Source organism: Ylistrum balloti, unplaced genomic scaffold (assembly GCF_031769215.1).
Source record: "Ylistrum balloti isolate Yb309-2 unplaced genomic scaffold, AGI_CSIRO_Ybal_v1 Utg369764, whole genome shotgun sequence".
In the NCBI taxonomy this organism is placed as follows: domain Eukaryota; kingdom Metazoa; phylum Mollusca; class Bivalvia; order Pectinida; family Pectinidae; genus Ylistrum; species Ylistrum balloti.
Genome location: NW_026781961.1, coordinates 629,952 through 645,473, shown reverse-complemented (window position 1 = coordinate 645,473; position 15,522 = coordinate 629,952). Strand labels below are relative to the sequence as shown.

The 15,522-nt window shown below is 37.8% G+C and overlaps 1 protein-coding gene across 1 annotated transcript; it reads right to left on the bottom strand.

The window, feature by feature from the left end:
• Nucleotides 1–7,355: 7,355 nt before the first annotated feature.
• LOC132543737 (baculoviral IAP repeat-containing protein 7-like) lies at nt 7,356–13,776 on the bottom strand. Its single transcript, XM_060207260.1, has 4 exons — nt 12,847–13,776; nt 8,986–9,136; nt 8,011–8,169; nt 7,356–7,552 (listed from the first exon to the last, which is right to left on the bottom strand). The coding sequence occupies exons 1-4, from the start codon at nt 13,774–13,776 to the stop codon at nt 7,356–7,358; spliced, it is 1,437 nt and encodes a 478-aa protein (XP_060063243.1).
• Nucleotides 13,777–15,522: the final 1,746 nt, after the last annotated feature.

The window sequence follows — 15,522 nt, the reverse complement described above, 5'->3', positions numbered from 1 at the left end:
CTACAATATAATAATAGGATTACAATAATATCCATTTCTTTAATTAGCAGTGAGCGAACCAAAGCCGGGTCCTTCAAAAGGGAGACCTTGTGCAAAGGATGTTGTTGTAACCGAGAAAAGCTCAACTCAACGTCCTTCTAAGATTAATATGTCCTTTGCGATTGACCCTGTACGTCTTGAAAATCTGAAACTTGATTGCCAAGGTATGGTTATGTTACCACTTATGTATCATTGTCATTGCTATATCAAAGATAAATGTAACACAGTATTATGACAATTTGACAAAATGGTAAAGTTATATTGACAATGTTGTATTGAAGCGAAAGTGGTGTTCTCTGTTCGTAAACGACATCAATCATCATTTAACCTAAGATATGTCATCACTGAATTTGTTTGTTTCTCGACAGCATTCAGCTATGATCTTTAGGTATTCTCTATATAATGTTAACTTATATTGTAGTGACGACAACTAAGTCCAACCTTTGGTCTTCATGTTCATTGTAGATTGTCATCTATATATATGTTAGTGTATATTTTTACAAATTACATTCAAGCAGTTTAGACAAAAGCCTGAGAGAGGGAGCGTTCAGTCAGTGGAGAGTAGTCTCTCTTCTGTCTGGCCTCCGTTCTTCTCTTCCCTCGCAGACCAAGAGAGGTATATTTATACCAAAATGTTATGGAACTGTTGCTTAAATAATTTTTACTCAATAGATAAACAGGGTTTTCTACAACATAAGCATACACTGACCTTCATGCGAACTGCCTAGAAAGAGCTTGGGTAATAACTTATGTAATTAGGGCATGACTGATAGCATTGGCCATGTGTAGTATATTAAGTAACAACAGTATGTCTCTGGCCAGTGGTCAATACATAATTAGCCACTGGTCGATAGATGTTAATAAGTAAATTGAACTAGTCTCATTCTGGCAGATAAATCATGATTAAAAATCCGACATAAGTCCAACTGAACAAAACCCTAACAATTGAATCAACTTACACATTAACTTTTGATAGTTTACAGTCCTTCAAAACGTCTCGAAAGTTGGAACAAGTATGCGACATCCGATGTAAGTACATATGTTATGTTAGTAATGTCATATTATCTCTAGTAGGCTGGGACCTCCGTTAGTGAACCTTGGATAAGTGGTTCTGAATTTACACAAAGTAGGTCTTTCTTTGTATATCATTCATGTTATCAAAGCCAAATAACAAGTAACTATCAGAACCATTCTTTTCTTTTAAAAAATACTGTAAAACATGTTTTTAAGGAATATAAACTTGTTCATCTCATTGCTGTAGAAATTAACTTTTGTTATAGTGGCGGTCCTGTACCCCTATTCCAATGGGTAGAAACTATGAATATAGTTTTTTTCTGAAATGATAACACGTGGGATTACCATACATCAAACAGTAAAATGGCTCGGCGAGTTTTTTGTGACCTACTTTAATAAATTCAAAATTACTATGCAATAAAAGTTTGAAAAATAAGTGTTAAGGAAAGAGCACAGTTTTCCATGGGTAAATGCCGATATGCTGTTGTAAACTTTACCACCAAACCAAAACCAGCAGTTCATCCTCGCTATGTCTGACTTTGGATGCATTTTATTTGAAAGTAAACTCTCATTCAGATAATGAACACATTCTTGCACACTTGAAAATACAATTGTTTTCTAACTGAAATATTTTTCCAGACGATGATTTTAAAAGGTCAAAATCACTATAGCAACCAGAGGAGAGATGTAGAGGTCGATCGGCTTCTCTTAGTATAACATCTATTATAAATGGTTTCCTAGAAATGTAGTTCACCTAATGATGGTGTATAGACAAAGGAGATATTTTACTTGATGGAAGCATATAACATAGCTATTTAAACACACATACATGAAGGTGATTAGAATTTTACCATTTTTTTGTAGTCGCCTTTTGTCCACTTGTACCTCAGAGGCATGATTGACAACTGTAACGGCCATCAAGGAAAGTTATCCAGGACGATATACGAGAGCTGAGGGAGATGGGGGAAGGAGAAGAGAGAGTGAAGGGCGAAGGAGGGAGGAAGGGAGAGAGGGGGGACAGGGAGTGAGGAGGGGGTCTACTGTATCTAATTATGTATTTGTAGTGAAATGTATTACATCATTCGTTTGTGTGGCTTCAGTACTTTCCATAGAGGACTATTCCATGTCATATACCACTGTTTACAACCTGTGGTGTAAAATGTTGGTAATGCTGGTGTATATACAACTGTGTACAACATGTTGTGTAAAATGTTGGTAATGCTGGTGTATATACCACTGTTTACAACATGTTGTGTAAAATGTTGGTAATGCTGGTGTATATACCACTGTGTACAACATGTTGTGTAAAATGTTGGTAATGCTGGTGTATATACAACTGTGTACAACATGTTGTGTAAAATGTTGGTAATGCTGGTGTATATACCACTGTTTACAACATGTGGTGTAAAATGTTGGTAATGCGGTAGTATATACCACTGTGTACAACATGTTGTGTAAAATGTTGGTAATGCTGGTGTATATACAACTGTGTACAACATGTGGTGTAAAATGTTAGTAATGCTGGTGTATATACAACTGTGTACAACATGTTGTGTAAAATGTTGGTAATGCTGGTGTATATACCACTGTTTACAACATGTTGTGTAAAATGTTGGTAATGCTGGTGTATATACAACTATGTACAACATGTTGTGTAAAATGTTGGTAATGCTGCTGTATATACAACTGTGTACAACATGTTGTGTAAAATGTTAGTAATGCTGGTGTATATACCACTGTTTACAACATGTGGTGTAAAATGTTGGTAATGCGGGATTATACTTGTCAGTCCCTCGGTGACAGCTATAGATAAACACTGTCTTCTGTGAAGGATGGTAGAGGAACGATATTTTTATTCAGTAAAATATTTTTTTTAGTAAATCTGCCTTAGAGGATGATAGATTAAATTAATAATGACTTTTGTTTGTATTGGAATTGATTTTACTAATTAAAATGTCATCATGTAACATATCTAAAGAATTGATTAAATCATTAAGATGTTATATTGATTTATTGATAATTAATTCCAAAATGATGTACAAAATTCCACGAATCACCTGACAATCGGAAGGATATCATCGAACCTTATTTTCACGAGAAATCAACATTTGTTTTGTCTTCTAAGAAATAACACTATCAATATCCACTATGATATCCACAAATATCTATTTGATTCACGCATGTACTCTTGCTTTGAGACTGCATACCGCTTGTTCTTTAAATGTAGTAGATATAATGATCTCCAACACTTCATCGAAATATCACACATGATACTCATGGCTACCTACTACTTTATATTCCTGTGAATGGTTGTAACGCACTCGCCTTTCACCAAGCCGTCCGGGGTTCGATTCCCTGATTGAATGTGTATGCGGTCACCTGCTTGACCATGTGGGTTTTCCAAGGGTACTCCGGTTTCCTCCCACAGTAAGACCCCTTGCGCGCTTTCAATTGCTTAAAAAATGTTGTAAAATATATAAAGTTGTTTATTATTGTATTATTTATGATGTAAAGGTGTCTATAAATTGCCAGTTACTAATAGTTATGATAATGTAGGATTATCTGTAAACATTGCGAGGCAGCTCCTGAATTTCATTTATATTAAAACTTCGAACTTTTAATCTTCGAATTGAATATTATAAACTATCATGTGGGACGGAACTTAATTAGTGGATGGCTTGTAACTTAATTAGTGGATGGATTTGAACTTAATTAGTGAGTGGCTTGGAACTTAATTAGTGGATGGCTTGGAACTTAATTAGTGGGTGGTTTGGATTTTAATTAGTGGGTGGTTTGGAACTTGATTAGTGGGTGGCTTGGAACTTAATTAGTGGGTGGTTTGGATTTTAATTAGTGGGTGGTTTGGAACTTAATTAGTGTGTGGCTTGGAACCTTCTTAGTGGATGGCTTGTAACTTAATTAGTGGATGGATTTGAACTTAATTAGTGGGTGGCTTGGAACTTAATTAGTAGGTGGTTTGGAACTTAATTAGTGGGTGGTTTGAACTTAATTAGTGGGTGGCTTGGAACTTAATTAGTGTGTGGCTTGGAACTTAATTAGTGGATGGCTTGGAACTTAATTAGTGGGTGGTTTGGATTTTAATTAGTGGGTGGCTTGGAACTTAATTAGTGGATGGATTTGAACTTAATTAGTGGGTGGCTTGGAACTTAATTAGTAGGTGGTTTGGATTTTAATTAGTGGGTGGTTTGGAACTTGATTAGTGGGTGGCTTGGAACTTAATTAGTGGGTGGTTTGGAACTTAATTAGTGTGTGGCTTGGAACTTAATTAGTGGATGGCTTGGAACTTGGTTAGTGGGTGGCTTGGAACCTTCTTAGTGGATGGCTTGTAACTTAATTAGTGGATGGCTTGGAACGTAATTAGTGAGTGGCTTGGAACTTAATTAGTAGGTGGTTTGGATTTTAATTAGTGGGTGGTTTGGAACTTGATTAGTGGGTGGCTTGGAACTTAATTAGTGGGTGGTTTGGAACTTAATTAGTGGGTGGTTTGGATTTTAATTAGTGGGCGGTTTGGAACTTGATTAGTGGATGGCTTGGAACTTAATTAGTGGGTGGTTGGATTTTAATTAGTGGGTGGTTTGGAACTTGATTAGTGGGTGGCTTGGAACTTAATTAGTGGGTGGCTTGGAACTTAATTAGTGGGTGGTTTGGATTTTAATTAGTGGGTGGTTTGGAACTTAATTAGTGTGTGGCTTGGAACTTAATTAGTGGGTGGTTTGGAACTTAATTAGTGTGTGGCTTGGAACTTAATTAGTGGGTGGCTTGGAACTTAATTAGTGGGTGGTTTGGAACTTAATTAGTGTGTGGCTTGGAACTTAATTAGTGGATGGCTTGGAACTTAATTAGTGGGTGGTTTGGATTTTAATTAGTGGGCGGTTTGGAACTTGATTAGTGGATGGCTTGGAACTTAATTAGTGGGTGGCTTGGAACTTAATTAGTGGGTGGCTTGAATCTTAATTAGTGGGTGGTTTGGATTTTAATTAGTGGGTGGATTTGAACTTAATTAGTGGGTGGATTTGAACTTAATTAATGGGTGGATTTGAACTTAATTAGTGGGTGGATTTGAACTTAATTAGTGGGTGGATTTGAACTTAATTAGTGGGTGGATTTGAACTTAATTAGTGGGTGGATTTGAACTTAATTAGTGGGTGGATTTGAACTTAATTAGTGGATGGCTTGGGACTTGATTAGTGGATGGCTTGGGACTTAATTAGTGGGTGGATTTGAACTTAATTAGTGGATGGCTTGGGACTTGATTAGTGGATGGCTTGGGACTTAATTAGTGGGTGGATTTGAACTTAATTAGTGGGTGGCTTGAAACTTGATTAGTGGGTGGCTTGGGACTTAATTTGTGGGTGAATTGGAATTTAATTAGTGAGTGACTTTTGATGATACAATGGACTTAGTCTACTTCTGTTGGGGTGATGTGATTAAGTTTCATCAGATGTTCAATCGAGTCTCGTTTTTATCTGTTCACTCGAATTTAAGGATTCATTTACCAAAGATAAATATATAATAAGAAAAGGCAAACATTTCAGTTTTAATCTTCTGGAGCTGCCTCTTAATTTCAGATTTGAATTGTTATATATAAAATGTTATATATATATATCATGTCCATGTTTTTATCATGATGTTACTATTTTAGGAGAGGACTTATATTGTCCAATCTTTTTTTTTATTTTGTTATATCAATAAAAAAATATGTTTTTAATAAAAAAAATCCAATATAAGCCTATGTTAAATTCTAACTTATAACTAGTACTCCATTTTGCATGCCGGTCATACACGCCGTTAGGTTTGTTTGGCGAGATGCCATCCGCACATTGTTCTTACGTCATTGATTTGGTTTACATTCTTGTTGGTGTCTATAAATAGCTCCTCAAGCAAGAACAACTGTTTCTAAATAAAGGAACAAATATGTGACATATGAAAATCTCATACGAAAGTTGATTACCTTGTTGGTCAAAAGCCGAAGGTCAATATCAGCTTCTATCGAGAAAAAGTTGTTCGTCGTCACAGTGACCAATGTTGGACATTCAGACGTTTTTACGATTAAAGCCTGGTTCACATTAGTTTCGATATCCTTAGGTCAAATGTCAAGGTTATTTACTTTCAAAAGAAGATAGTTCCTTTGCAGTAACAAACAATTCTGTCTCAGTCTTTATTCTATGGTCACTGATATTCGAACAGAAAATTGCTTTTCTCAACAAATACAAACGTTCTCTTAGATCGTATAATGCATTTACCTCGACGAAGTTGAGATTCAGATATGCTATATGAAGAACATTGACAAAAAGAGACTACTTTTGATACTAAAGACAACGATGTACATCTATGTTCACAATGTAAATAAGTGTATTACCATTTAAAAAAGACGACAAAATACTCCTTTCAGTTTCAGTTATTTTATTTACACACATGGAGTGAGAATACAAACAGTCACAATATGTCGACTTGACATATAACACGGAAAAGGTGACTGTGGTCTGTGTACTGATATTGGAAACATGTGAGCATACCAGGAAGTATTTGTTAAGCAGAAGTGCTTGAAATTTTAACAGGAGTTTAGTAATTTCACCACATACAAACATATATATTATATTTTTGAAAAAAAAAATTGTAAACAAGCTGTGCTGGAAGAGACAAATAGTGAAAAATATATTTCACTGTATTAAGTATTTATAAACAATTTAGAATATGTTTTCAGAGAGGGTAATAAGACATGAGAATGTAGAAATGAATGGAATTATATTTACATACAAAACATGGGACAAAGCCACAAGTGGCCGGGTTGCGGGATGAGTGCAATGCTATATGGCATCTATAAGACAATTAAGGGTGTTTCATTTGTTGAGTATGTAGAATATTTGTTATAAGAGAGAAAGTTTGGTTGTATTTTATGAATTGGTGCAGGAGAAGGGCATTTGAAGAAAGGAGTTGCAGCCATTTTTGATTCGGAGATGTTTTTAAAAATAGACAATGGACATCTAGGGCCCCAAGGTGATTTATATGTGGAATTTCGGAAAGAGTCTTGTAGTAGTTTCTGAAAACCGAGATAACAAGAAAAGTTTCAGAAAAAATTACTAAGTTCAAAACCCGGAAAATCCAGGAAAATGTTAGGAATGAAACCATAGTAGGAGGTGCACATCTTCGACATATATGTAAACATCCTACAAAGTTTCAAGCTTTTACGTCAAAAAGAAACTCTAGGAGGAATCGATTCTTCAAAACTGGTGCCCCTTTTCCCCGCCCGCCTGTTCCATACCCTATGACGTCAGAACTGTTTACACGAGAAAGGTTTTGATTGAACCTCGTATGGTCACCTTACACGCTGGACATTTAACCATGGCCGGAGCGCACTGGGAGCAACAAACGAAATGACCACAGGGTAGAAACACCACAGCGACCTCGACTTCACAACAGACTTTGCATGTTGATATTTCTTTCAACTTTTGGTTCTCAAACATTAAACGTTGGATTTCTAAAAATGACACAAAAATAGTATTATGTAATACGAATCTATGGAAACATTTGAGAGGAAATACATCAACTCCGTAATATTCTATCTATACACTACATGGATTAGTGGTGTGTTTGATTTACTACATGTTACTTTGTTCTCGTATAATGCCTAGATAGACTGACACAAATAACAACATTTGCCACCATATACAGAGTTATAGAACAACCACGATAGCGAATTACTTTGTTATATATCCAAGAGAGAATAATAGAACTGCTGATAACTGCTGATAACTGCTGGTATGACCATACAACTTTTCTAGTACCACGTGCCCATCAAATTCATAAAATCATACCAATTAGCGGAGTTATTTCGAGAAATGAAATGGAAGTGTTCAAATACTCTTCCGAGAACATGTTTCGAATGCTCTTTACAGAAAACATTTAGGTTTACAAGTGATATAGAAATTGCCTAACCTGTGTCCTCAGAATTAGAAGACGTGTCAGGATGCGTGTCACTCGTTCTCTGGATGGACCTTGGATCAGACATGTGACTTCTGTCTTCTGTTTCTTCTATTCGGAATACCTCGTCAAGTATATCTGCTGCTTCAATATCTCGTAAACCTGTTGAGATAACCGGCGTCATTACACAGATCTATCATTACATCACTGTGACGTCACGTAAACTTATCATAATTCCACCTCCCATCGGGTCTGATAGTCATTTTTTCTACTAAAAATAAACTAAGAAAGTGCATGATTTTATTATTAGGATGACGAATTCAATATGTCGTTCATTTTCGTAGGTGAGGAAATATATTGTTATACCTTGTAGATTCAGCTCCTATATATTTATATAGAGAAAGAAATGTCAAAAGTTTAACTACTTTGTTCATCGGTCCGAATGGACTGTTAAAATCGACTGTTGACCGCTTTACGGAAACATACGAGTACGCCCGCGTGAGAACGATGTTTTGTTTACATTCGAGTTATCTTCTCTTATCGTCTGCACAACAAAATAGCAACCAGTAGGCCTAGTGACGCAAACAGGTGAAATACAGCGAATCTTAGACGATCACGTCATCTTTGTGAAGGATATAACAAAACAGTTATTGACGTTATAATACTTTACAGTTCAGTCCAAGAGGTTAAACGTGGTTTGTGACATCGGGTGCCAAAGATGATTACAGAAACTTAAATACATCATGTACATACAAGTGTATGAAGAATGCCAAATTCTAATGAATATCGCGTTTCGGTTACACAATGTTTGTCGTTTTCATTCATGACGTAAATAAGTTACATTTTTTGTTTTTAGTTATTGAGAAGTTTACACGATATTCTGAGATATAATGCTAAATATCCAGCACTCCGTGGTGTTTTATCTGTTGCATTGCAAGTCAATAATACTGTAACAAATACAACTCTCATTTCTTAATCAATCAGATATACTTTTGTGGTTGATTAGAGAACAGACGGCGCTTTCTACCACAGCCTTCTTATAACCCATGTTCAACAAACTCTGAACAGCTGCATGTCTCCAAATGTCTGTGGCAAGCTCACTTTCAGTATCTGACGATGCTTCACTGGTGTTTTTCTCACACTGCAAGAATATCATAACTCAAAATTACAATACTACTACTGACTGGAATCAGAGACCATCTGACAGAATTAGCTATAGCGTCTACTACTACTGACTGGAATCAGAGACCATCTGACGGAATTAGCTATAGTGTCTACTACTACTGACAGGAATCAGAGACCATCTGACAGAATAAGCTAGAGTGTCTACTACCACTGGATGGAATCAGAGACCATTTGACAGAATTAGCTCTAGTGTCTACTACTACTGACTGGAATCAGAGACCATCTGACAGAATTAGCTATAGTGTCTATTACTACTTCTTAGCTCTAGTGTCTACTACTACTGACTGGAATCAGAGACCATCTGACAGAATTAGCTATAGTGTCTATTACTACTTCTTAGCTATAGTTTCTACAACTACTGACTGGAATCACAGACCATCTGACAGAATTAGCTCTAGTGTCTACTACTACTGACTGGAATCAGAGACCATCTGACGGAATTAGCTATTGTCTACTGCTACTGACTGGAATCAGAGACTATCTGGCAGAATTAGCTATAGTGTCTACTGCTACTGACTGGAATCAGAGACCATCGACAGAATAAGCTAGAGTGTCTACTACCACTGGATGGAATCAGAGACCATTTGACAGAATTAGCTCTAGTGTCTACTACTACTGACTGGAATCAGAGACCATCTGACAGAATTAGCTATAGTGTCTATTACTACTTCTTAGCTATAGTTTCTACTACTACTGACTGGAATCATAGACCATCTGACAGAATTAGCTCTAGTGTCTACTACTACTGACTGGAATCAGAGTCCATCTGACAGAATTAGCTAAAGTGTCTATTACTACTTCTTAGCTCTAGTGTCTACTACTACTGACTGGAATCAGATACCATCTGACAGAATTAGCTATAGTGTCTATTACTACTTCTTAGCTATAGTTTCTACTACTACTGACTGGAATCATAGACCATCTGACAGAATTAGCTCTAGTGTCTACTACTACTGACTGGAATCAGAGACCATCTGACAGAATTAGCTATAGTGTCTATTACTACTTCTTAGCTATAGTGTCTACTACTACTGACTGGAATCAGAGACCATCTGACAGAATTAGCTAAAGTGTCTACTACTACAGACTGGAATCATAGACTATCTGACAGAATTAGCTATAGTGTCTACTACTACAGACTGGAATCAGAGACCATCTGACAGAATTAGCTATAGTGTCTATTACTACTTCTTAGCTATAGTGTCTACTACTACTGACTGGAATCAGGGACCATCTGGCAGAATTATCTATAGTGTCTACTACCACTGACTGGAATCAGAGACCATCGACAGATTGTTTTAAAATGAAAAGTTTTTAAAATGTAACACCAACTTCCTATACTTACCGAAGACGAACGAAACTGTTTTTGAAATGTTACACCAAGTTCCGGTACTTACTGAAGACGAACAAGACTGTCTGTGTAACAATGTGCAAATATTGATGTTTTAATTAGTGACACTGTTTAACTATATTTTAATTAATTGAATTGTTGCGCTGCGTTCGTTGTACTGTTATGTAATACTGTGTTGCGTGCGGCCACTGTTCCGTCTACCTGTACTGTCCTTGTAAGTGTTTGATATCACGTGTCTTACTTTGTGTTGTCCATATATGGGTATTATTCCTAATATAGGTATTACTTCGTTTTGGGTCAGTGGTCAGTCCGGTTATCTTTGTCTATGTTTGGCGCGGTTTTTTATTAGTCCTTTGTGTTCAGACCTGGAGAGCGGACGTATAGTAGATCTAGACCTGTGTCCGCAAGATTTGAATCTTAGGTCTTGTAATTGGTTCTCCAGATATTTGGTATGTACGATAAAGTCTCAGTCTAGCTGCTCTCGTAATTGGGTTTTGTAAATTATTGATTCATTTTATAACTGAGGGTTCAGATGAAGTAAAGTTAATTAATGTGTGAAACGGTGCTTTTCATAAAGTGACGTAATTGTGATCTCATGTACGTATATATGGATTGAAGTTATTTAAAATAACAGGTGAAATATACCTTTACATGTATTTTACAGATTGATGTAAGATCTACAATTAGTCCACGCACAGACCTTTTTTTCTGTCTGGCAAACACCCGACCCATAGTTGGGGTAGGTATTTTAATAGATATTATATGTAGAACACGAGAGCTTGTGCAATTGATAATGTCAGTTATATTATGAGTAATTATGTAATAATGTAAGTTGTAAGCAGTTTCCTGTAGACCACGATCTACTTATATATACTAATGAGCGTAAAGCTGAGGCCTATTGATATTCCTATTTAGAATAAAGTATTAAGTGTGAATGTATTAAATATGTATTTACTGGATGTACATCATGTTATGAATGTAGACAACGTTTCATTATGTAATTGATTGTATTATGTCTTTGTAGGGTTTTAATTGTATTCTGTACAACATAGAATAAATGGAATAAGTCAGCACAGTACACGTCGTTGTTCTTTAAAAACTTGACAACTTTACATCTGTTTTTTAGATGTTACACCAACTTCCGGTAGTTACTGAAGACGAACAAGACTGTCAGTTTTTTTAAATGTTACACCAACTTCCGGTAGTTACTGAAGACGAACAAGACTGTCTGTCTTTAGCTGTTACACCAACTTCCGGTACTTACTGAAGACGAACAAAACTGTCAGTTTTTTTAAATGTTACACCAAGTTCCGGTAGTTACTGAAGACGAACAAGACTGTCTGTCTTTAGCTGTTACACCAACTTCCGGTACTTACTGAAGACGAACAAGACTGTCAGTTTTTTTAAATGTTACACCAATTTCCGGTAGTTACTGAAGACGGACAAGATTGTCTGTTTTTTAAAACGTTACACCAACTTCCGATACTTACTGAAGACGAACAAGATTGTATGTTTTTAAATTGTTACACCATCCTCTAGTACTTACCGAAGACGAACAAGACTATCTGTTTTTTTAAATTTTACACCAACTTCCGATACTTACCGAAGACGAACAAGACTCTGTTTTTAAATGTTACACCAACTTCCGGTATTACCGAAGACGAACAAGACTGTCAGTTTTTTAGATGTTACACCATCTTCCGGTACTTACTGAAGACGAACAAGACTATGTTTTTGAATTGTTACACCAACTTCCGGTATTACCGAAGACGAACAAGACTGTCAGTTTTTTAGATGTTACACCATCTTCCGGTACTTACTGAAGACGAACAAGACTATGTTTTTGAATTGTTACACCAACTTCAGGTAGTTACTGAAGACGAGCAAGACCGTATGTTTTTAAATGTTACACCAACTTCCGGTACTTACCGAAGACGAACAAGACTGTATGTTTTTAATTGTTACACCATCTTCCGATACTCACCGAAGACGAACAAGTCTCTGTTTTTAAATGTTACACCAACTTCCGGTATTACCGAAGACGAACGAGACTGTCTGCTTTTTAGATGTTACACCATCTTCCGGTACTTACAGAAGACGAACAAGACTGTCTGTTTTTAAATGTTACACCAACTTCCGGTACTTTCCGAAGACGAACAAGGCTGTATGTTTTTTAATTGTTACACCATCCTCTAGTACTTACCGAAGACGAACAAGACTATCTATTTTTTAAATGCTACATCAACTTCCGGTAATAACCGAAGACAAACAAGACTGTTTGTTTTTGAAATGTTACACCAACCTCTAGTACTTACCGAAGACGAACAAGACTGTTTGATGCTTCGAACAAAGTCATTGCCCTTGTTCTGGAGTAAATACACACATCTCGGAAACCATCGCGCATGCTCTCCCCATGGATCATCCCAGGGTTCCCAGTTTCGAAGTCCACCCCCACAAAAGAAACAGCGAGTGTAGTCGGAGTGTCCCGTGTAGACAAATCCTGCTTCTGCCATCTTCTTCCTTGTCTGCGTAAGGTGTTTCGGCCATGCGTCATATGAAGCCTCACGCACACTGAGCACGGCGTAAGCCGGATATTTCGGTTTGGTAAAGCTTACACAGAATGGGTCCGACACAGGCGATGCTATACTACTTGGAATGTCACTTTCATTTCTAAATTGCGGCGCATTGTGGTTTACTCCCATTGGTATACTATCTGCTTGTGATGCTGTGTGGTTAGTCTCCGCTGATGTGTCCTCGACCCGTGTCACATCATGAGGATCTCTTGTTGTATCGTCAGGTGATGAAACTGCATGGTTAGCGCCACATGGCTTATACCCTGGACCTCTCAACTGGTGTCCATCTTTTTCATGATGGGGTCGTGCACAGTTCGGCTGATTATCCGTGAAGATATCGTATCTATTCGACGTTTCAGAGACATTTTCACTTCGGTCAGCTTCCGGTACATGATTTACTTCCGGCGCTACTGTTACGTCTGAATCACGAGTAATTGGAATATTTCTACTACACGGTCCTTCCACGCTGTTACAAGTTGGTGACACTTTCCGATGATAAATATCCGGATCTTCTTTATCATCCCAGCTTGTCCGTGTGATATTACATGAATAACATGTGACACAGTCATTGTCACTCAAGAAGAATCCTGCACGTGCCAGTTGAATGATACTGACATCCATAGTGAATTGGAAATTCGAGAAGGTCCTTAGTCGTGCCCACTCTATATGCATGTATTCCTTCTGAATCTGTGAGGACTCGCTTTGTATATCTTGCCACATTCTCGATAATATACAATTTAACGTATGAATACTAGTACTGTGTTAAAAATGGCTGGTCGAGGATTATAAAAAATATTAGGTAAGGGTCATAAAATGTTTCCAGAGTTACAGGATGCCACTAAATAACAATGGGTTACAGGAAGGCACTAGATAAAAGTCGGATACATTGATGAATTACGCAATGATAGTGATTGATTTTCTGTTGTCGCGAACAGTACTTTGTCGTCACCTATACAGATTTTATTGGTTTGCCTGATTTGTTGATATAAGATTTTAAAAAGTCTAATTCTGCAAGTATAAATAAATTATGACACTGCAGTGTTAATCTAGAAAACAGAAACTGGCTATAACCATGGTGCGATGATCTAGGTTAGAAAACCGACGATAATTATAACAATGATGTGGTGGGTTAGGTAAGAAAATAGAAAACACTAGAGTGATGATCTAGGTAATAAAACAGAAAAACACACAATTATCTATAGCAGGTATAGCTGCTATAAAGCGAGTAAGTGTTAGTACAAAATCAACAGACAGACATTGTTGTCTTTACGTTTTATCAAGTGAAAGATCTTTATAATGCCCCTTCTATTTTTAGGTATCGACATAAGTAGGATCTTCAAATTGGCTAGGGTATGTCTGCTACACATCTGAAATAAAAAAAAAAAAACACGTTATCTTAAATCCGCAGGCAAGGATACGTGTCAGGACGTTCTAAAGCCGAACCTAAACTGTGTACTGATGATCTGAAGACGGATGATACCACCAGGTTTGTCTTCTGTTTACTGTTATGCTACGTTTACACTATGTTCCCGGCGACCACGGCAGCTCCGTTTGCCTGAAACGTAGTGCGCCTTGGGACTTGGGTCATTTTTATCTCCGCATTCAAGCTTTGTTACGTTTTCTCGCGGTCTGTCACGGTATCCGTGACGGATCTTGAGAGAGCGGGGCTGATGTTTTCCAGAAGACTCAACGGCGCACTACGGCTCGGCCTGCGGTCTTCCACGGATGACAGTACGTTCTGCCCAGGCTTATCACGTTCAGATGGGATCCCTCACTTTCTGCTGGGACCCCTCACGTTTCTCACGTTCTGATCAAGGTCTGATACGGTTTTCACGTTCTCTCAAGGCTTTCTAGGGATGAAACGTGGACGCCGGGCAACTCTGGAGCACGTTTGTACCCCACGGTATAAAACGAGGCCTCTCTAGCAATAGCAACCATTGTATCCCGAGACTTCAACGGGTTAGCAGCAGCAATATGCTCCACATCATCTAGCGGCGGTGCACAAAGAGGATCTTCAGGGTGCTCCTGTTCCTCTACTAGTTGTGTTGGTGTAGAACGGGATACCTTCGATCGTCTTGGCCTCTTTGGTGGCATCTTCACACCTTGGTCTTGATGCTGTGTGACCGATATCTCCAACACAAATAAAACTCCCCGGTCGAGCCCGGCTTTTTATACTCCCTCCCAGACCGCGCGTGCCGTGTCAGACCGTAGAAGAACGCAACTTGCCGTAGCGCACCGGGTCTGTTAACCGTCACACGCCGGGGCGCGCCGTGATTGAACGTGACGATACGGCTACCATACTCCTTAGCTTGCCGTGAGAACCGTGACAAAACGTAGCAAAACGGGACAGAACGCGCAGCATCCCTGACACACCGCGCACTAAACGCGGCAGAACGTAACACAACTTGAAAGGACCGT